At 38.3% G+C, this 24,373-nt stretch overlaps 1 protein-coding gene across 4 annotated transcripts in view; it reads left to right on the plus strand.

The window, feature by feature from the left end:
- The window catches only part of DVL1 (dishevelled segment polarity protein 1), a 533,666-nt gene extending 513,735 nt beyond the window's left edge, over positions 1-19,931 (plus strand). For 3 of the 4 annotated variants that reach the window (XM_053690518.1, XM_053690519.1, XM_053690520.1), the window contains one exon: positions 18,934-19,931. In XM_053690518.1, the coding sequence (XP_053546493.1) occupies positions 18,934-19,340 (407 nt within the window). In that variant the 3' untranslated portion in view covers positions 19,341-19,931. Of the gene's footprint in view, positions 1-3,288; positions 3,338-18,933 lie in introns of all 4 variants that reach the window. The other variant, XM_053690521.1, reaches the window with a different exon arrangement.
- Positions 19,932-24,373: the final 4,442 nt, after the last annotated feature.

The raw sequence follows: 24,373 nt of genomic DNA on the forward strand, positions 1-24,373 counted from the left end.
ACTTAGAAGCTGTGACTTTGGCTCTGTTGAAAAGGTAGCTGGAAAGCCCACTGCAAGTGGCAAATAAGACACTCCCCCCTCCCCCTTCTTTTGCATATGAAAAGACCCTTTACACAAACAGGAGCAAGCTGGAGTAGGTAGTCGAGCGTATTCACATAAAACTTTGGGGCTTGGTTAGGAGTCTGAAAATCAGAGCAATGTTATTTAAAAATAAGCAAAACTATACATTAATTAAAAAAAAAAAAAACTTTATGGGCTATATAAATAGATTATCTACAAAACATTTATGCAAAGAAAAAATGAGTGTATAATGTCCCTTTAAGCCTGTTGGCCAATATCTTAGTAAATAATTTACTATCCCAATTCAATAATGAAATAGAATGAAAATTAGTTGGGACATTAGACAGTTTACCGGGTTTAGGAATCACTGTAATATGTGCCTGTAACATAGATTTTGGGAATGGGTGAGTGTGATAGATGAGTGAGAAAATACTATATAAATAGGGAGGATATTGGTGAATATTTTAAATATTTATCAGTAAAACCAATGTTTCCTTCTTTTACAAATCATTGATAACTCCTTGGATTTACAGGCAAGGTGAAGGTAGTAAAATAAATCAACAGCTGTAAAGCGGTAATAATAACCATGTAAAACAGAAACAAACATCGCTAATCATTATCCACTGACCAGAGTAAAAGTAGGGGAGCAGTGTCGCCCCTTTTTGCAACTGTACTTTAATATTAATAATATGAATTGACCTTTTAAAAAGTATATACTAAATAACACAATCTCATCTGGGAACAATTATAGTATAACAAAAATAACAGGACCATCACCATCAGCAATTACATGCATAGAAAATGTTTGCAACATATTCCATCTATCGCCTTCAGGCATGTTCAGGCCGAGTTGGATAGTCCCCAGACCTTTCATTAAACCAGATGGGGGTTGTCTCAGCGACCTTGTGGGGTTGAAAGGCAGGAGATGAGGCCAGCAGAGAAGAATTTGTACACTTTGTGAAAACGTCACTGTTTAAAGGACACTTTCTGCCATGAAAGATCTTTATAAGATGGCTACAGGAGAGAAGAACCTTTAGAAAGCTTGTGTTGATCTTTGCCCAAGGAATCACAGAAAGTAGGAATGTCCTGCAGCAACTTGTTTGCACACATGTAGAACCAGTAGTTGGCAGTGAAGCCCCACCTGTAGGGTATACGGCAGTTACTCAACAGGGATGTTAACAGTTACTGTCTTTGTTATAGAGTCCATGGTGAAAGGTCCGGAAAAACAAACTGTATTGTGGTATTCCTGAATTTAATTAGTTGACATTTTCAGGAGAGGCCCGAAAGCTCTTCCTTGTTGTTGAAATGGAGGGTCAATTACTGGTGGTTTAGGCCCCAATGCCCTATTAGTTCTGTCCCAGGGTACATCCACAGTCACATTCTGAAGTTTAAGATGAGCAAACAGGGCTTGTAAATAGGTGGAAAATCTTTGACAGAATAGTTTCAGGTCCACCCAGTAATTTAAAGTTTTTCCTATTTCCAGCTTATCTTGGAGGTCTGAGTTCATAGTTTCTTGATTATGAAGATGTTGAGTTAGTTGTTCAAAACCGTCCCGTATGGAATTATTTCCATCTTCTAATGGCTCCACCCTAAATTCCAGAGTTTGAACATCATGTGTAAGATCTGTTAACTCCTCACGTAACAGTTACAAACTATATTTGTTACATCTTGTTTAGAAGCCATGGAATAAAGGAGCGCTTGAAGGATCACTATTATAGTAGAAGATTGAAGTTTAGGAGTTGGGATAACAGGGTCAGGGGGGTTAGTGACCCAGATGTAGAGGTGGAGGTACACGTAGGTGAGGTTTCAGAGGCTTAAAAAATGAACTTACTGGGTATCCTTTAGAAGTTAAACTTTTTGAGATATTATTCGGTTTCCTAGTCTATTTTACTTTCCATTATTATTAGTTGACACTCTACAGACTAAACAATATAAAAAGCAAAGCAAGCTAAAGGGATATTGTTGGGAAACAATGAGCTTTTTTGCTGCCAGTGGACTAAGACCCAAAAATATACGGCCCAAGAGAGTGACAGTCCACTGTTTAGCAAAGCAGTTGTATGGAGATCTAGCAGTGGGGAACACTGTGTCCCGAAGATGAGTTATATTAAGCTAAGCTTATGGCAATACCTCTGAGATTCTCAAAGTTTATTGTACAGTTGAAAAATAAAAAAGCATATAAGTCTACGTACTGTTTATTGTTTACAAAGATAGATAATCCCTTTATTACCCAATCCCCAGTTTTGCATAACCAACACAGTTATATTAATACACTTTTTTACCTCTGTAATTACCTTGTATCTAAGCCTCTGCAGACTGCCTCCTTATTTCAGTTCTTTTGACAGACTTGCATTTTAGCCAATCAGTGCAAACAAAAAAATAACTCCACGGGAGTGAGCACAATGTTATTTATATGGCACACATGAACTAGCCCTTTCTAAGTGTGTAAAACTGTCAAAATGTACTGAGATAAGATGCGGCCTTCAAGGGCTTAAAAATTAACATATGAGGGGGGCGGCATTGCACAAGCATTTCACAGCATATGCTGTCGGCATTTAGCAATGCCGTGCGGACATGATTTGCTGCATCGAATCATGTCCGCCCGGCATTTGTTAAATCTACCCCTAAAGAACAAAGCAATTTTGATGCTAAAAGTAAATTGGAAAGTTGTTTAATAGTGCATGCAATTGTACCCACATTTCATTCAATAGTTATTTGTAACATGTTCATTTGCTGTTTTATCTATGAGCGCAATTGGAATTGTTTGAGTTCAAGGTCCCTTCCATATAATGTTAAAATGGGAAATTATGAATCAGGCAAATGGCTATAAAAATTGTGAACAATTACTTGCTTTAACTTTAGATTTTTATGTAAGTGGATCTAAACACAAATCAAATTTATATAGGAAATCATTTATAATATACACTGTATAATAAAAGATTTTAATGTCAATTGATTGCCATTAATGTAGACCTATGTGGAACCACCCAATGAAAATGTAAAATAAAAATGTTATAGATCATAGCAAAATAAATGAATAATATAAAGATCCCTAAGATGTAGCATATAGCAGTATTTAATATTACTTAGCTAGAAATGATTTAAACGCTTATGTAAGGTTGGACTTATGTGGAACGTTGACACATAAAGGCTGCGATTGTCAATATATCAGATATATGCCCTGCTTTCCTGCTAGTAACTGTGTTATTCCCTTGTTTTGTGCTGGGCAAGCATTAGACTGAAGGATGCAAATGAAGGAATGGAGGAAACTAGGGCATAGGTAAGCGTAAATTCTGACTCTTAACACCAGCGTCATGGCATGCGCATTTGGATCCATGTGAGCTCATTTCCATCCACCTTTCTCATCACCTTTCCTAGCCTTGTTTCTCACCATGTCATGCTTTTACTAAGTGCATAAATAAGAGCAATGTTGTTTTATTATCCAATAATTGTGATTTGTGTGTTGTCAAGGTTACATGAAAATGTCAATAAAAGCCAGCACTGTCACCCCAAAACAAGTTCTTTAAAACACCTTGTACTGAATGCATGAAACATTATTAATCTGTTGTGTCTCTAAAATGCAAGATATAGGGGTTGATTTATCAATGGCCAAATGGCCCCTGATGCCCATGTTTCTGCCAGAAACAGCAGTTATGAAGCAGAGGTCTTAAGACCGCTGCTCCTTAACTGGTCCGCTGCCTCTGAGGCTGCGGACATCAGTCCGCCCGATCCTATACGATCGGGCTGATTGACACCCCCTTCGGGCCGATTGGCCGCGAATCTTCAGTGGCGGCATTGCACAAGCAGTTCACTAGAACTGCTTGTACAATGTTAAATGCAGATAAATCGGCCCCATAGTCTCTAAAAGGAGATATAACATTTAATCAGTGTAGCGTAAGCTTGAGACTAATGTTGCAGTCATGGGGAATAGGAAAATCCTGGTACTAAAGATTGTTGTGGATAGACAGGTAGGTGGACAGGCAAGCAAAAAGATTGTAACATATTTTTTTGAAGGGAACTTCCATTTAACTGATATTGTATAGTTTAGATTGGATGAAGAGAGACAGAGAGATAGATAGAGAGATAGAGAGATAGAGAGATAGATAGATATTTAAAGGGACACAATAATAAAAAATTATTACATGTTACGGGTAAAGTCAGATATCCGGGTAATCCTAGGATTACCCGGGTAAAACAGACATTAACCAAGAGGCTGTGGGTAAAGCCTGGTGTACTCTAATTCCCCCATCTACACTATCTTTCTTGCCTCCACCGGGTTGAAGGGGGGTGCCCCATCGATCCGCTGGCATCCACCCCAAGTGAACCTTGGGGAAAGAGGATTACAAGGGGGGCTTCGCCCACCTTGAATCCCAACAGGCGGTGGCAAAAAAGATAGTAAAGATGGGAGAATTACAGTGCATCGTATATATGTTTGATGCAGTGACTCGATGAAACGCATACACTCTAAGGGTATTTATGATCTTACATCGTTCTTTACCCACAGCCGCTTGGGTAATGTCCGTTTTACCTGGGTAATCCTAGGATTACCCAATATCTGACTTTACCCATAACATAAATACTAAAATGCATCACAGATGTTCATGTGCCAAACAAAACCAGGCTTTTTCTGTGTGAGGTTTCCTTATCAGCAAATGTCCAGTAAAGTTCCACACAAATTGTTAGGTTCATATTAAATTTAAACTGCCCCTCCATAAGCTCTATGTATGTTAAAAGAAATCATATATATTACTGTTTAACTGCCATTGTTTCACATACATGATAGAGTACAATATGCCAGTCTGTGTAAGTGGTGGCAATGTGACTAAAACGTTACAAAATCTATACACAGTTTTGTTTCAGTTTATTAGCTTCAAATGGTAAAATTGTTGAGCACTGATGGACATTTGCTAAATGTTCTAGCATATGTACCCATAATACCCGACTAAGGCCTAGATTACAAGTGGAGCTCAATCGTTAGCGCAAGGTGCTCTATACATTGCTAAGCATAGTACACAATCAGATAATACAAACAAATGGTAAAAGATTTACCAGAGAATATTTACGCAGCTGACATTTTTTTTAACCCGCCCTATACTTTTCAATGAGCTATAATCCCTCATATTACAAGTGGTAAATTTTGTGCTGTACTCTTGGAGAGCTGAATTAAAGTGTTAAGGCTTGAATATACCCATAACAAAAACACATGTATAATATATTAAAATATTGCACATATATATATATATATATATATATATATATATATATATATATATATATATATATATATATATATATACACATATTAAATGCAAAATAAATTGAGACACAGCATGAGAACTAGTGCAGCAAAAAGGGTATGATTATATACATATATATATACATACATATTAACACATAAATATATATATATATATATAGTTATATATAAAATCATATGCATATATATTTACAGGGAAGACACAGTTCCCATAGACCGTAATATTCTAACACCCCACAGCTCCCAACTTTAGCTCCCAAAAACTAGTGCAGTAATAAAAAAAATAAAAAAAAGATGCTACAATTTTTTATTTTCCAAAAAGCACTACACATTATTTGGGGGGAGGGGGGGCAGTTGTGGCACTTTTAAAAAATTAACCAGAGGTCTGACCTCTGGTTAATTTTCTTAAGCACTAATTGCTACCACGAGGCTCGCTGTAGCAATAATCAACCAGTTGTAATGGCTGGTTATTTATCGCGAGCCCACAAACGGGCAATTTTTTTGCGGCTGTTTGATAAATAAGCTCTCCACTTGTAATCTCACCTTCAATGTTGACTTTACTGTCCCTTTAAGACTTGAACAAAACTTTGCTTTAGACTGCTAGCCACAATTTAGGCTTAAGCTATAGTGCCTTGTCACTCTAGGCTTGGGGGCCAATTTAACAAGGGCCAAATGGACAGGAGTTAACTCGTCCGCCAGCTCTGAGGCAGCGGACAGCAATCCACCCGATCGTATACGATCGGGTTGATTGCCACCCCCTGCTAGCAGCCGATTGGCCATAAATCTGCAGGGGGCGGCATTGCACAAGCAGTTCACCATGTTGGCGTTTAGCGATGCAGGGCGGACATAATTCGCTATAGCGAATCATGTCCACCCAGGGTATGATAAATCTACCCCTTGGTATACTAATTTGTAATCTTATGTGCTTGATAGGGGACTTTATAATGTGATAACATGGAGATATGTCAGAAAATAGCAGCCACATAAACAAATTAACAGACAAGTGATACAGGCCGGCGTATTATGCTGCACAAAGACAAGACTATATAAACATTAAAGAGACATGAAATGTTCAGATAGAGCATACGATTTTAAATAGATTCCATTTTACTTCTATTATCAAATTTGTCCCATGGTATTCTTATTTTTTAAGGGCATACCTAGGTATGTAGTGTACATAAGTCTCCAGCATTACATGGCAGGAACACTGCTGCCATCTAGTGCTCTTGGAAATGTATACGATTCTTTCAAAACAGTCTCTCTGGAGCATACCTGCCTGCTTTTCAACAAAGGACATCAAGAGAACAAAGTAAATGTAATCATAGACGCAATTTGGAAACATAAAAATTGTATGCTCTATCTAAATCATGAAATAAAAATGTTGGATTTCATGTCCCTTTAATACTTATTTCACTTACATAATCTACTAATGCAATACACAATACTTTTAAAAGGGATATGAAACCCAATTTTTTCTTCCATGATTAAGATAGAGCATGCAATTTTATGCAATTTCTAATTTACTCCTATTATAAATTTTTCTTCGTTCTCTTGGCATCTTTATTTGAAAAAGCAGGAATATAAGTTTAGGAGCTGGCCCATTTTTTTGGTTCAGCACCTGGGTAGCGCTTGCTGATTGGTGACTAAATATATATTTTAGAAGAATAGCTCATGCAGCCAACTTATTTTAGCTACTGTGTTTGCATAGTTCAGCATTGTTTCCATGCAGTGCTATATATATCTGTCTCACAATGTATATTGTAAAGGAATAGGATATTAAATGTTAATGCTATACAGAGGGTAGTAAAAAATTGTATTGTTTCAACAGAAAATAAGCACTGAGTACATTCACAGCTTCACTGTATTTACAAAACAGAAATAGTTAAGGTAATGTACCAAAAGATCTTCATAAGTTTTGAGATACAGTAGCTCAAAAATGCTTTCTGTGCCTCACCAATTTTAAGAATGTTAAATCTCAAACTACTTGTTTTAATGCACTTTATTTTGAATATAGTCCATACAATGTTCCTTTAAAATAAAATGTTGGGAACAAGTTTGTGAGATAAAAATGAATTCAAACCACTGTTCTCAGTTTGGCCCTGATATTCAAAGGTTTTTCAGCTTGGTGAGAAATTGCAGTTCAGACTTCACAGGGGTTGAATTCACTGAATATTCAAAAGAAAAAGGGCGTAACTCTTCAGCACTGAAAGATATATATTATTTCTTTATATGAAGGAGAGACAAGCCCAGTGCAATACAGTACTGCGTCATATAAGAGTTTAGTTACATTTCCATTTTGTGCTTTGTATTTTATAATACTTTACACTTTAGATTGTGTCCTTTCAGTATTATAGCATTTAAGCTTTGCACTTTCTCATTTATATTTTAATACATTTAAATTTAGCTCTAGCAATGATTTTACAAATTCTGATTATGTTTTAAAAGTTTCTGTGTTTCTTTAACAAATTATGATTATGCTTTGTATATTTCATTGAAGCTTTTACAAATTGCATTGCAAACTTAAACTGACAGCTTCAGAAAGTGGGAGAGACAGGGCAGAAGCTCTCTCACAAGTCTTGTTGAATTTTTTAAGCATTTTAAACACACTGGTCTAACTGATTTGTCTTGTCAGCTGTATGCAGGCAAAGTTTGCTCAAAATTCACAATACACTTATTTTAACTAACAGAAAAGTAATATATACTAAAATATAGACAAAGGCAAGGTAAATTGTAGTGAAAAGATTTTAGCTTAATTTGTAACTGATGCAAACAGAGCCTTTATTTCAGCCTCAGGTATTCTCCAGTTATCTTCTCTCTCCCATGTGAAATTTTGTATCCCAGAGAGCTTCATTACTTTCTATGGAAGGCATATATCTGGGATTTCCAGATTCCTCCCCTTCTCTTGGAAAATTCAGTGAGTTCTGCCTCTGCAAAGTCAGTACTATAATCAGAATTTGTAAAATCACAATCTTAAAGGGACAGTCTACACCAGAATGTTTATTGTTTTAAAAGATAGATAATCCCTTTATTACCCATTCCCCAGTTGTGCCTAACTAAAACAGTTATAATAATAAATTTTTTACCTCTATGATTATCTTGTACCTAAGTCTCTGCAGACTGCCCCCTTATTTCAGTTCTTTTGACAGACTTGCATTTTAACCAATCAGTGCTTACTCCTAGGTAACTTCACGTGCGTGGGCACAGTGTTATCTATATGACTCACATGAACTAATACCCTCTAGTGGTGAAAAACTGTCAAAATGCATTCAGTTTAGAGGCGGCCTTCAAGGTCGAAGAAATAAGCATATGAACCACCTAGGTTTAGCTTTCAACTAAGAATACCAAGAGTACAAAGCAAAATTGGTGATAATGGTTAATTGAAAAGTTGTTTAAAATAACATGCCCTATCTGAATTATGAAAGTTTATTTTGGAGTAGACTGTACCTTTAAATACAGTGCTGTATACAAAATAAAATACAAAATAAAAAGTGCAAAGTTTAAATATAGTAAAATGTAATCTGAAGTATAAAGTGATATAAAATAGAAGCACAAGGTGTAAATTCAACTGAACTCTCATGTCATGCAGTGCTATTATTGCACTGGGCTTGTCTCTCCTTCACATACAGAAATGCAAGGAACACCCCTTGAAGAAGTAAAGCAAAATCTGCCTTTTGAAAATTTCACTAGAGATCTCAGTGCTGGAGGATCATTTTATAAAATCTCACCTGAGCAGGAGGTTTTGAATATCAGTGCCTTTGTGAGATATTAAAAATGTATTTATAAGCTAAAATGCTTCTCTAAATCAACATCACTGATACAGCTGTGAGCAGGTCCCTTGAAACACTCCAGTTTTATGTGTACGTTTCTGAACATGTAAAGAGTATTTCCTATTGAGGTTCCCTCTTTTTTTGGTTGCAACTCTTTTTTATTACTGTATTCATAATAAATCTCCAAAATTGATGCTTAAACAAAAAATGTACACATTATGGACACTGTTGCATGCTTTTGCATGTCAAGTCTCGCTTCAGCTTACTTGTACACGTCTCTTTATCCCTTCTAAAATATTTTTTACAATTGTGCATACTTGTGCATGTCTGTTTTTTTGGGGGTTTTTTTAATTCAAAGCTGACAATGTACTTGGTGCTGTTGGCAGCTTCTGGTTTCATCTCTATAATGTCAGTTAGATCCTACAATCTAATAGTTTGGCGTTGAACTAAAAAAAGAGATAAAATACACTTCTTTGTGTTCAAATATAAATCAACAACAACAAAAAGTTCAACTTTATTTACGCTTGCGAGTAATCAATGGCTAAATATCTCATTAAATCTTTGCCTAACAGTTCCATCAGGTCACTTCCACAATAAATTGATTTTAATAACACACTCAAACAATTTTGGACGCAAAGAGCAACAGACAACATCATTGAAGGGGCTGTGTACTGCACAAATAGTTTTTTTTACTACGGGGTCGATTTATTAAACCCTTTCAACAGGCGAAGCCTACCTATGACTCAGGTTCTCACAAGCGAACCTGCAGTCCGTATTTATGAAGCAGCGTTCATCAGATTGCTTTCTCATCTGACCGGGGAGATTGACAGCTCCTGCCCAAGCGTGACTGGTTTTGCGTGGGCAGGGGGCGGGATTGCACGCAATTGCAAAATAGCGCTCATGTGCAATGCTGAATTTCGGAAGCGGAATTCAGCCCACCAGAGGCGAGCTGCTGCGGACAGGGGTGCGTATGTGCGCCCCTGTCCACCACAGGTTGATAAATCGACCCCTTAATGTGTTTACAATGGCTTGTTATACCAGCTCAGAGTTTCAAATGTATGGGACATTGCTCATTTAGGTATATATTTTTATATTAAAAAGCTGTCTCTGCTAATTGAAACCACCACCCAAGGAAATAGGCTAAGCTTGCAGGAAGAGCAAATCCATTATCTTATCACTCTATATTTACACAAAACCATCCTTATTTTTATCTCTATATAAATATAGTGAGGCCAATACTGCTCAGGTGAGGTGCTCTAAAATGATCCTCCATCACTGCAAACAAACCCAAGACAAACAAAATTACTTTAGAGACCATCCTGGTCATCAAACTACTTTAGAAGTCACTTGCACATCATCAGACATCATCAGGCTTGTAAAGTCATCAGATGAGGTTCTTGGTGATGACTTCAGAATGATTAGCAGATAACCTTACTGATTACTTCACATGCATGAACAGCCAGTCTAATCCTATTTAAATATTTCAGCCTGTGGGCATACGTGACTAGTCTGGAGTTATTGATTACTTCAGAATGACTCCAGTAAAATAATCCTTTTTGACTAGAAGATGTGGCTTCACTAATTCATGGACAGTGATGAGGGGCAGGTACAAAAAATGACAAACAGCGAATCGGCTTCATTAGTGCTGAATACACTATTTGCTTTACTGTGATCTCATGAGATTTCAAAGTAAACTTAATTAAAAGTGAAGAGGGAAATAACATGCCTGTGCCTGCACAAGCCAGATGCACAGTCCCTTGCAAGTCCAGGGACTTGCATCCTGATTGGCTGTTTTAAGTCCCTTTACAATGGGATGTGGCAAATGAGGACATTTTTAGGTAAAATAGCTTCCTTTTCTTCTGTTAAGTGTGATCAGTCCACGGGTCATCATTACTTCTGGGATATTACTCCTCCCCAACAGGAAGTGCAAGAGGATTCACCCAGCAGAGCTGCATATAGCTCCTCCCCTCTACGTCACTCCCAGTCATTCTCTTGCACCCAACGACTAGATAGGATGTGTGAGAGGACTATGGTGTACAAGAGCTCTTGTTAATGGGAGTAATCCATCCAGTTCCACGGTCGGAACAGGGACAAGGGTTTTACTCAAATCTGTTTGTGGTTCCCAAAAAAGAGGGAACTTTCAGACCAATCCTGGACTTAAAGATCCTAAACAAATTCCTAAGAGTTCCATCGTTCAAGATGGAGACTATTCGGACAATTTTACCTATGATCCAAGAGGGTCAGTACATGACCACTGTAGATTTAAAAGATGCTTACCTTCACATACCGATTCACAAAGATCATTACCGGTACCTAAGGTTTGCCTTCCTAGACAGGCATTACCAGTTTGTGGCTCTTCCATTCGGATTGGCTACAGCTCCAAGAATCTTCACAAAGGTTCTGGGTGCTCTTCTGGCGGTACTAAGACCGCGGGGAATCTCGGTAGCTCCATACCTAGACAACATTCTGATACAAGCTTCAAGCTTTCAAACTGCCAAGTTTCATACAGAGTTAGTACTGGCATTTCTAAGGTCACATGGATGGAAGGTGAACGAAAAGAAAAGTTCACTCGTTCCACTCACAAGAGTTCCCTTCCTGGGGACTCTTATAGATTCTGTAGAAATGAAGATTTACCTGACAGAGGACAGGCTAACAAGACTTCAAAGTGCTTGCCGCACCCTTCATTCCATTCAACACCCGTCAGTGGCTCAATGCATGGAGGTAATCGGCTTAATGGTAGCGGCAATGGACATAGTACCCTTTGCACGCTTACACCTCAGACCACTGCAACTGTGCATGCTAAGTCAGTGGAATGGGGATTACTCAGACTTGTCCCCTTCTCTGAATCTGGATCAAGAGACCAGAAATTCTCTTCTATGGTGGCTTTCTCGGCCACATCTGTCCAGGGGGATGCCATTCAGCAGACCAGACTGGACAATTGTAACAACAGACGCCAGCCTTCTAGGTTGGGGTGCCGTCTGGAATTCTCTGAAGGCTCAGGGACAATGGAGTCAGGAGGAGAGTCTCCTGCCAATAAACATTCTGGAATTGAGAGCAGTTCTCAATGCACTCCTGGCTTGGCCCCAGTTGACAACTCGGGGGTTCATCAGGTTTCAGTCGGACAACATCACGACTGTAGCTTACATCAACCATCAGGGAGGGACAAGAAGCTCCCTAGCAATGATGGAAGTATCAAAGATAATTCGCTGGGCAGAGTCTCACTCTTGCCACCTGTCAGCAATCCACATCCCGGGAGTGGAGAACTGGGAGGCGGATTTCTTAAGTCGTCAGACTTTTCATCCGGGGAGTGGGAACTTCATCCGGAGGTCTTTGCCCAAATACTTCGACGTTGGGGCAAACCAGAGATAGATCTCATGGCGTCTCGTCAGAACGCCAAGCTTCCTCGTTACGGGTCCAGATCCAGGGATCCAGGAGCAGTCCTGATAGATGCCCTGACATCACCTTGGGATTTCAGGATGGCTTACGTGTTTCCACCCTTCCCGATGCTTCCTCGATTGATTGCCAGAATCAAACAGGAGAGAGCATCAGTGATTCTAATAGCACCTGCATGGCCACGCAGGACTTGGTATGCAGACCTAGTGGACATGTCATCCTGTCCACCTTGGTCTCTACCTCTGAAACAGGACCTTCTGATACAGGGTCCTTTCAAACATCAAAATCTAACTTCTCTGAAGCTGACTGCTTGGAAATTGAACGCTTGATTTTATCAAGACGTGGGTTTTCTGAGTCAGTTATTGATACCTTAATACAGGCTAGGAAGCCTGTTACCAGAAGGATTTACCATAAGATATGGCGTAAATACCTATATTGGTGTGAATCCAAAGGTTACTCTTGGAGTAAGGTTAGGATTCCTAGGATATTGTCTTTTCTACAAGAAGGTTTAGAAAAGGGTTTATCTGCTAGTTCTTTAAAGGGACAGATCTCAGCTCTGTCCATTCTGTTACACAAACGTCTGTCAGAAGTTCCTGACGTCCAGGCTTTTTGTCAGGCTTTGGCCAGGATTAAGCCTGTGTTTAAAACTGTTGCTCCACCATGGAGTTTAAACCTTGTTCTTAATGTTTTACAGGGCGTTCCGTTTGAACCCCTTCATTCCATTGATATAAAGTTGTTATCTTGGAAAGTTCTATTTTTAATGGCTATTTCCTCGGCTCGAAGAGTCTCTGAATTATCAGCCTTACATTGTGATTCTCCTTATTTGATTTTTCATTCGGATAAGGTAGTTCTGCGTACTAAACCTGGGTTCTTACCTAAGGTAGTCACTAACAGGAATATCAATCAAGAGATTGTTGTTCCTTCTTTGTGCCCAAATCCTTCTTCGAAGAAGGAACGTCTACTGCACAACCTGGACGTAGTCCGTGCTCTAAAATTTTACTTACAGGCAACTAAGGAATTTCGACAAACGTCTTCTCTGTTTGTCGTTTACTCTGGTCAGAGGAGAGGTCAAAAGGCTTCTGCTACCTCTCTTTCTTTTTGGCTTCGTAGCATAATTCGTTTAGCTTATGAGACTGCTGGACAGCAGCCTCCTGAAAGAATTACAGCTCATTCTACTAGAGCTGTGGCTTCCATTTGGGCCTTCAAGAATGAGGCCTCTGTTGAGCAGATTTGCAAGGCTGCAACTTGGTCTTCGCTTCATACTTTTTCCAAATTTTACAAATTTGACACTTTTGCTTCCTCGGAGGCTATTTTTGGGAGAAAGGTTCTTCAGGCAGTGGTTCCTTCTGTATAAAGAGCCTGCCTATCCCTCCCGTCATCCGTGTACTTTTGCTTTGGTATTGGTATCCCAGAAGTAATGATGACCCGTGGACTGATCACACTTAACAGAAGAAAACATAATTTATGCTTACCTGATAAATTCCTTTCTTCTGTAGTGTGATCAGTCCACGGCCCGCCCTGTTTTTAAGGCAGGTAAATATTTTTTAAGTTATACTCCAGTCACCACTACACCCTTGGCTTCTCCTTTCTCGTTGGTCCTTGGTCGAATGACTGGGAGTGACGTAGAGGGGAGGAGCTATATGCAGCTCTGCTGGGTGAATCCTCTTGCACTTCCTGTTGGGGAGGAGTAATATCCCAGAAGTAATGATGACCCGTGGACTGATCACACTACAGAAGAAAGGAATTTATCAGGTAAGCATAAATTATGTTTTTTACTTATAGATGTTCAGCTATTTCCTAATCAGCTTTTTACAGCTTTGCTATCACTTTAAAGTGCTTCAACATTTGGGTATCATGTCCCTTTAAGTTTCACAAACAAGTTCTATTGAATCGTCTTGGTCAATAAGAGGGACTTCTATTCAAAATATTTGAAATTAAAAATGATATAGCGACAAAATCTAATTAAACAAGAAACTGTAAAAAATAGGGGTATCACAGGATAATCAAAGGGTTATTTTAAAAGGACAGTAAAAACATTCAGCTAGATTACGAGTTTTGAGCGCTATAGGGAAATTAACGACCGCCACAAAATCAGCAGTATTTTACCTCCCTATAGTGCTGCTATTGCAGGTTTTGTAAAACCCGGCTTGTACGGGCGATATGGTGGCGTTGAGCTCCATACCTCACCCAAATACAAGCAGTGTTTTGACGTGCTCATGCACAATCTCCCCATAGACATCAATGGGGAGAGTCGGCTAAAAAAAAAAAAAACACCTGCGACCGCGGAATGAAAAGCTCCGTAACGCAGTCCCATTGATGTCTATGGGGAAAGAAAAAGTTATGTTTAAACCTAACACCTGAACATAAAAAACACGTCTAAACACCACTTACAGTTTTGAAGACCGGACATCCATCCCCCTTATTTCAGTTCTTTTGACAGACTTGCATTCAGAGCTGTCTCCATGGAAAATTCACAAGCATGAGCTCAATGTTATCTATATGAAACACATGAACTAATGCCCTCTAGTGGTGACAAACTATCAAAATGCATTTAAATTAACATATGAACCTCCTAGGTTTAGCTTTCAACTAAGAATACCAAGAGAACAAAGCAAAATTGGTGACAAAAGTAAATTGGAAAGTTGTTTAAAATTACATGCCCTATTTGAAACATGAAAGTTTTTTTTGGACTTGACTGTCCCTTTAATGTCATATCATTTTGAGTAATTTGACAATTAACTTATTTAAACCTTCAAATACTTAATTACAATCAACATTAACATTTAGATGGTCATTATTAATTTGTGTACAAGTTTGATTTGAACTCTGTTTTTCTTAACATGTGAACTGAGCATGTGCACAAACTTCAAATGTAAAAAAAAAGCTGTCCAAACAGCCAAGACAAGAAGTGCTATTCAAAAATGCAGAAATGGTTTTACAATTATTAGAAATTAGGTTAACTGATACTATGGGAGGCTGCGAAGTAAGTATAACAAGTATAACATTATATTAAGGAACCAGACAGGGTTGCCCTCTCTTGCCACTCCTATTTAATATTGCATTAGAACTTTTAGCTGTATTGTGTAGGAAAACCTTAAAGATTTATCCTGTTCTTAAATGCAGACGATATTCTCTTCTATATGGGTAATATCAAAACAAATATACCCCGACTTTTAGATATAATTCCCGAATTTAGCAAATCTTCGGGCTATAAAATCAACCTTAAAAAATCGGAAATACTCTGGATCGTGAAATAGAAAGACAGTTTGGTGTCAAACCCTTTTATGCAAGCTGATAGAAAAATGAAATATCTAACAACCTGAATGAATGGTATTATCTTAATTTTTCTCCCTTATGGCAAAAATGTTCACTTCCCCTCCACAACTGGGCTAGGCTTCATATATCTCTTTCGGCTAGAATCTCCCTTATTAAAATTATTATATTCCCCAAAATATTATTTGTGATCCAAAATATTCCAGTCTTTCTGCACTCCCAAGACATAACATTTTTTTTAACTCCAACTGTTCTCGGTTTTTAGGGGGTAAGAAGAAGTCTAGTATTTCAATAAACAATTTGTCACATCTTAGAAAGGATGGTGGCATTGCTCTGCCTAATATCAAGTTTTATAATTGGGCATCTCTGACCAAGATAGCATTGGATTGGCTCACTGGCTCTGATTATATTACTAATTATATAGAAGAAGAAGTTCTAGTTTCACCATACTCTCTTAGAGCTCTTCTAAATAAGATTAATCTCGATAAAAAGAGAATACCAAAGTATACTATTAATAACATCTTTTTAGCATGGAATAAGGTTTGTAAATTTCTTAACATAGATAAGATTATGTCAGTCTATCTCCCAATTTTGGGTAATCCTGAACTTGCTCTTAAAACTCATGTATTCAAAAAATGGGCACAAAATGGCCTTAAGTTTATAACCCAATTAATTGATCCTCAGTCCAAAATGGTTAAAACTTTTGAATCACTAATGCTAGAATTCAATTTAGAGGAAAAAATATTTTTTGCCTACCTACAGGTTAAACATTTTATATCGAGTCATAGTTTGTTAGGTCAAAACCCCTGGGCCTCTAGTTATCAAGCTCCGGATGGAGCTTGACGGCTCCTGTTTCTGGCGAGTCTTCAGACTCGCCAGAAACAGCAGTTATGAAGCAGCAGTCACAAAGACCGCTGCTCCATAACCTGTCCGCCTGCTCTGAGCAGGCAGACAGACATCGCCGGAAATCAACCCGATCGAGTATGATCGGGTTGATTGACACCCCCCTGCTGGCGGCCTATTGGCCGCGAGTCTGCAGGGGGCGGCGTTGCAACAGCAGCTCTTGTGAGCTGCTGGTGCAATGCTGAATACGGCGAGCGTATTGCTCGCCGTATTCAGCGAGGTCTGCCGGACCTGATCCGCACTGTCGGATCAGGTCCGACAGACCTTAATAACTAGAGGCCCTGGTCTTGATCTAACAGACTATGCACGGAAACAGCTGGAGCTTGATGAATTGGCCCCATTGTATCATTGGAATAAAGCAAATTTTATAAAAGAAATAAATTAGAAACTTTTTTTAAATGTCATGCCCTCTCTGAATAACAAAATATTTTTTTAGGTTTCATATAACTTTAATATGAGAATGTGGTATCATGGGATTTTAGAATGATTTGGAAGGAGTATGAATAAAAATCTACTAAAAGCAATAAGATGCAATTTGCATGGAAATTGTGATTGGCTGAAATGAAGGCCGTTGTTAGATTGTCACCTCTAGCATGAGAGTTCTGAGCTATAACTATCCTAGGGCAGCTACTAATTTAAATACAAAACAAACAAAATGTCCCCCTCTGAACAATACCATGTGCTCAGACCTCAAATACAGGAGAGACCAAACCAAATACAAATACACCCCTCTTAAACCGTAATTATAGTTCTTTCTTCACACACCCCTTATCCTCCTCAACTTTCATCCAGGTCTCTGGTTCCTGGCTGGATGCTTTTCACTTACCCTGCATAGCACGCTTACCATATCTTGGCAACTCGATTCCCGCAATAGCCTTTGAATCAATCCAGTACCTTCTTGCAATATTCTTTTATATATCCTTAATAAAATTATATGGTTTTAAATATTGACAGTGGATTTAGCATTATTTTGTCATGCTGCTACTAATATAGGACGTCAAGTTTGCAGCCTACATAATTTAAGACAAAATGAAGTAGTATGGCGGATTATCATAATTTGACGAGGCAGTAAGTAACCTATTGAGTAAAGGTACATTAAGGGATGTACCTAATTTACTTAATAAGAGACACAGTCTTGTTAATTGATCAGACACAGAGTTCTGGAAACTCCAGCTTTATAAGTGGAGTAGAAATGCTTACATTAAATCCACTTCTGGATATTAATATGCACAAATTTACTACACAGGACTTATGCAGGTCCGGCTCAAAATGTTGTGCTGCCTGGGTCCAAGAATGCTATTACCCCCCCCCCCCTCCTAGTAGTAACATTACTGAATAGCATATAAACCTACTAGCCTGGCTACTGACCTTACTAAGCCTGGCTGCCTATCTGCATGCAACCAATGCTTATGCACAATAACGTAATTAGTGGGAAGGAAGTTAGGGAAGAGATGTGCTTGTCCCACCTTGAATGTCACCCCTGACTGGTTGTGTGTCTTTTTTGCATGATGAGGTTATGCTGCTACTGGGATCCTGTGACTTCTCCCACAGAGACAGAGGACAGGAGTGGTCTGAGTCTGACACTGACTGACTCGGACACTGAAGTGCTGCTCATAGTCAAGTGCTGCCTGGGTTCATTGGACCCACTTGGTCCCATGGTTGAGCCAGCCCTGCAATTATGTATGAAGCTTTTGGATCTAGAAAGCTTTGCAGCTCTTCAAGACATACTCTTAAGGGTTTGGCCAAAAGAAAGAAAAAAACCTGGCCATAGGACTAATTAAGGGGATTATTTTCACTAAAACTCTATAACAATACGTTCTTATTTGTGAAAAAATAGTGCATTTTACATATTAAATGTATTCATAAATAATATGTTTTGGATATAATTTGCAAATAATTGTTAGAGTATTTTCCAGATATGTTTATGAGAGCTTTACGTAAGTGATAATTTATGACTGCATGTAGTTGCTTAGACTTTCTCACTTTTGACTGATCTTGGTTCATTGACTCGGCTTGGTTTATTGACTGAGCTTTGTTCAATTTTAAATCTACTTCACCAATTAAAAGGTGAGATGTGACATGTACACTTTGATATAATTATGACAAATTCATGGGTACTAAAAAAAAAATCTAATTTAACTGACATGTTACTGATGTTTAAACTGTAAAAATAAAATAAAAATTCACTGTTTAACAAGGTTTTGTCATTTGATCTAAATCTGTATCCATCTATAAAGTCAACTTATAATGCCGAAATAATTTTTTAAACTTTTCTAACTACAGGTAGCAAAAGTAGTGGCTCTAGTCGGAGCAATCGCGAGGGAAAGAGATCATCAGGCAGAGAGAAGGATCGAAAGTCCACTGGCAGTGGCAGTGGGTCCGACCGAGTTCCACGCAGTGGAGGAAGCAGAGGAGAGAGACCTGTGAGCCAGCACAGCCAGAGAAGTCACAGCTCGATGCCAAGAAGCGAACGCAGTCACCGTAGCAGTCACCATTCTCATGGTCCTCCTGGACTTCCCCCACTTTACAGTCTGCCAATGATTGGAAGCAAAGTTTATGGGACAAGTGGTCCACCTGGAGGACCTCCAGTCCGTGAACTTGGCAATATCCCCCCAGAACTGACAGGAAGCCGTCAGTCGTTCCAGAAGGCAATGGGAAATCCCTGCGAATTTTTTGTGGACATTATGTGACAGTCAAAGTGCCTACTGAGTCACAAGACCCACTAATGAATTGTAGAAATAGGCTACAAATGGGAGAGACCACCACTGCCATATCCAACCTCCAAGCCATAGGAAGAGGAGGGTTTTATTTAAGATTTAGGGATAGTCCAAATATCCACCACCAAATATAGTGTTATTGTTAAGAGCATCAGAAATAAGACCAGACTTACTTATTGTTAATCTTCATTTTTGGTCTATCAATACATGTTTTATGAACATGTTCTGGTGCCAAAATTCCCAATACTCTATTATACTTACAGTTTTCAAATCCTTTGCAGAAGGGCCCATCAAAAAATTGTGACAGATTTCTATACTTTAAATTTCTAAAGATTAAAACACTCCCAAAATAATAGGATAAGCACAACAGAAATCTGTCCAATGCCTCACCTCTGCTCCTTCTGCAAAAAAACCTTGCAGATATTCTTCATCATGTGATTGTTTCCTACAAATCCATTGGTAAATGAGATGTAAAAATAATCTATGTATAAATGCCATGTTCTAATTTAATGTTTTTAATATGTGTGTACAGTATATCTATGTAAATAACAGTTTCAAAACAGACCTGGTAGTAACTTTTTCCCATTTCATTGTCTCCTATTTCAGTAATTTTCAGCAGCCAAGAGACAAGGGGGCCGATTTATAATGCTGTGAATGCAGCAGTTTCCAGGGAAGATACTAAAGTAAAAAGCAGCGGTCGTAAGAACGCTGCTCCTTAACTCATCTGCCACCTCTGAGGTGGCGGATAGCAATCATCCCAATCGGATACGATCGGGATGATTGACACCCCCTGCTAGAGGCCGATTGGCTGCAAATGTGCAGGGGATGGCATTGCACAAGCATTTCACACAAAATGCTTGTGCAATTATAAGTGCCGACAGTGTATGCTGTCGGCATTTATCAATGTCAGATGGGCATGATCCGCTATAGCGGATCATGTCTGCCCAACACTTGACAAAATTGGCCCCTTACTATTATCTAATGAACAAAAACAAACACACAAAAAAACGCACATATGGGGCTTTATTCATTCGGAGTACAATAAGTTGCCAAAATTTGCATTTGTTTTTATTAAAGGGCCATAAACGTCCTTACATGATTAATCCAATGATAAAAGTAAGTGTGTTCTTTATTTAAGAGACCTTACATAACTTATTCAAAACTCAGCCATTCTACTTCTGGAAAATTCAGAAGGAATCTCTAACTGAGGTTGTCTCCCCAGCTCTCTAAATGTTTCCTTCCATGGACAACTTAGGCAGAGGTTCAAGATTAGATTAGAGGAATGATAGAATTTTGAATATGTCAATAACTTTTTTCAGATTAAAAACATAGGGCGCGATCAAATATATGGCGCAGGTTTCAGCGCAAGCGTGGGAACCTGCGCCGCCCGTAATTTCACCTCGCACATCGGGGTATTACATAAACCCGCCGGCAGTTCATAAAGTGCCATAAGTCGGATAAACTAGCGATGTCCAGAAATGAGCGTAAATACAAATTTCTGGAGTCGCCAGTGACTTACGGCACTTTAAAAACTGCCGGCGCCTAAGAAAAGTAAAGAAAATAACAAATCTCCCGTAAAAGTCTAACACGCCTCCCAAAAATAAGCCCGACACGTAAAACCCCTATACCCGCAATCCACCCCTCTCATTACTAATATTAAATGTATTAACCCCTAGACCGACAACCCCCCACAAGGCAATATGCCTATTTAAACTATTAACCCCTATATCTGCCATCAAACCCACACCGCAAATAACTAAATTATTAACCCCTAAACCGCCATAGCCCACAACGCAATTAACCTATTCAAGTATTAACCCCTAAACCTCCATAGCCCACATAGCCTATTAAATGTATTAACCCCTAATCTGTCGCCGCCACTATAATAAAGTTATTAACCCCTAAACCTAAGTCTAACCCTAACACCCCCCTAACTTAAATATTATTTAAATAAATCTAAATAAATTTACTATTATTAACTAAATTATTCCTATTTAAAACTAAATACTTACCTATAAAATAAACCCTAAGATAGCTACAGTATAATTAATAATTACATTGTAGCTATTTTAGGATTTATTTTTATTTTACAGACAACTTTGTATTTATTTTAACTAGGTACAATAGTTATTAAATAGTTATTATCTATTTATTAGCTACCTAGTTAAAATAAAGACAAATTTACCTGTAAAATAAATCCTAACCTAAGTTACAATTACACCTAACACTACACTATCATTAAATAAATTAAATTAATTAACAATTACCTAAAATTAAATACAATTAAATAAAATAAACTAAAGTACAAAAAATCCCCACTAAATTACAGAAAATAAAAAAAATTACAAGAAGTTTAAACTAATTACTCCTAATCTAAGCCCCATAATAAAATAAAAAAGCCCCCCAAAATAATAAAATTCCCTACCCTATACTAAATTACAAATAGCCCTTAAAAGGGCTTTTTGCGGGGCATTGCCCCAAAGTAATCAGCTCTTTTACCTGTAAAAAAAGAAATACACCCCCCCAACATTAAAACCCACCACCCACACACCCAACCTTACTCTAAAATCCACCCAATCCCCCCTTAAAAAAACCTAACACTAACCCCTTGAAGATCACCCTACCTTGAGCCGTCTTCACCCAGCCAGGCAGATGTCTTCATCCGATCCGGGCAGAAGTCTTCATCCGATCCGGGCAGAAGTCTTCATCGAATCCGGGCAGAAGAAGTCCTCCAGACGGGCAGAAGTCTTCATCCAAGCGGCATCTTCTATCTTCTTCCATCTGACGAGGAGCGGCTCCATCTTGAAGACATCCGACGCGGAGCATCCTCTTCGTTCGACGTCCAACTGAAGAATGAAGGTTCCTTTAAATGACGTCATCCAAGATGGTGTCCCTTCAATTCCGATTGGCTGATAGAATTCTATCAGCCAATCGGAATTAAGGTAGGAAAAATCCTATTGACTGATGCAATCAGCCAATAGGATTGAAGTTCAATCCGATTGGCTGATCCAATCAGCCAATAGGATTGACCTCACATTCTATTGGCTGTTCCAATCAGCCAATAGAATGTGAAGAGGATGCTCCGCGTCGGATGTCTTCAAGATGGAGCCGCTCCTCGTCGGATGGAAGAAGATAGAAGATGCTGCTTGGATGAAGACTTCTGCCCGTCTGAAGGACCTCTTCTGCCCGGATTGGATGAAGACTTCTGCCCGGATTGGATGAAGACTTCTGCCCGGCTGGGTGAAGACGGCTCAAGGTAGGGGGATCTTCAAGGGGTTAGTGTTAGGTTTTTTTTAAGGGGGGATTGGGTGGGTTTTAGAGTAAAGTTGGGTGTGTGGGTGGTGGGTTTTAATGTGGGGGGGTTGTATTTCTTTTTTTACAGGTAAAAGAGCTGATTATTTTGGGGCAATGCCCCGCAAAAATCCCTTTTAAGGGCTATTTGTAATTTAGTATAGGGTAGGGAATTTTATTATTTTGGGGGGCTTTTTTATTTTATTAGAGGGCTTAGATTAGGTGTAATTAGTTTAAACTTCTTGTAATTTTTTTTTATTTTCTGTAATTTAGTGTTTTGTTTTTTTGTACTTTAGTTTATTTTATTTTATTGTATTTAATTTTAGGTAATTGTAGTTAATTAATTTAATTTATTTAATGATAGTGTAGTGTTAGGTGTAATTGTAACTTAGGTTAGGATTTATTTTACAGGTAAATTTGTCTTTATTTTAACTATGTAGCTATTAAATAGTTAATAACTATTTAATAACTATTGTACCTAGTTAAAATAAATATAAAGTTGCCTGTAAAATAAAAATAAATCCTAAAATAGCTACAATGTAATTATTAATTATATTGTAGCTATCTTAGGGTTTATTTTATAGGTATTTAGTTTTAAATAGAAATAATTTAGTTAATAATAGTAAATTTATTTAGATTTATTTAAATAATATTTAAGTTAGGGGGGTGTTAAGGTTAGGGTTAGACTTAGGTTTAGGGGTTAATAGTGGCAGCAACGGCAGATTAGGGGTTAATACATTTAATAGGCTATGTGGGCTATGGCGGTTTAGGGGTTAATACTTGAATAGGTTAATTGCGTTGTGGGCTATGGCGGTTTAGGGGTTAATAATTTAGTTATTACTTGCGGTGTGGGTTTGATGGTGAATATAGGGGTTAATAGACTTTATTAGTTAATGCGGTGGGGGATTGCGGTTGACAGGTAGATAGACATTGCGCATGCGTTAGGTGTTAGTTTATTTTTGCAGGCATTTTCGGGAGTTACGGTGCTCCCATACTCAGCGCAAGGCTTGCTGCAGCTGCCTTTTATGGCGAGGTAAAAATAGAGTAAGATTTCTCCATTTTCGCCATGTAAGTCCTTGCGCTGGATATTGGATACCGATTTGCGACGCAGTTCTATGTTAGCTTATGGGAGTAATAATTGCGGGTGACAGGTGAAATATACGCGCGTAACTTGTATGCTACGCCGTATATGTAATACCAAAATCGCGTAAAATCTGGCGGCGGCGGAGGATTTTGCGGGCGACGCCGCATATGTAATGGAGGCCATAATCACAATTGGATGAATTATGTATAGACTTTTATATTCCTTTAAAATTAATATCATATTTTTTGGCACATTTATGTGTTTGTGTCTAAAACATCTCTAAATGTTGTATACTCCTGCAGACTTCATCTTGTAAAAGTCACGACTAATGCCCACAGAACTCAAAATTAGTCTTAACAGAGTCATTCTCAAATTTTCCTATACTTGAAACATGTTTAAGGTTTAATCTATTCTTGAAGAAATTAGTTTGTGTATTTAATGAAATTCATAACTATTATTCACTTATGGCCAGATTACTAGTGGTGAGCTAATAGTTATGCGCGAGCGAAAAAAGGGTTTATCGTGGGTGTTTGCGCCCGTCGGGTGTAGGGCTCATATTACAAGTTTGAAGTAAACCAGATCGATTGAACGCAATCAAAGTAAACGCACATCAGGATGAGCTCTGGTTAAG

The sequence above is a fragment of the Bombina bombina genome, chromosome 8 (assembly GCF_027579735.1).
Source record: "Bombina bombina isolate aBomBom1 chromosome 8, aBomBom1.pri, whole genome shotgun sequence".
NCBI lineage: Eukaryota > Metazoa > Chordata > Amphibia > Anura > Bombinatoridae > Bombina > Bombina bombina.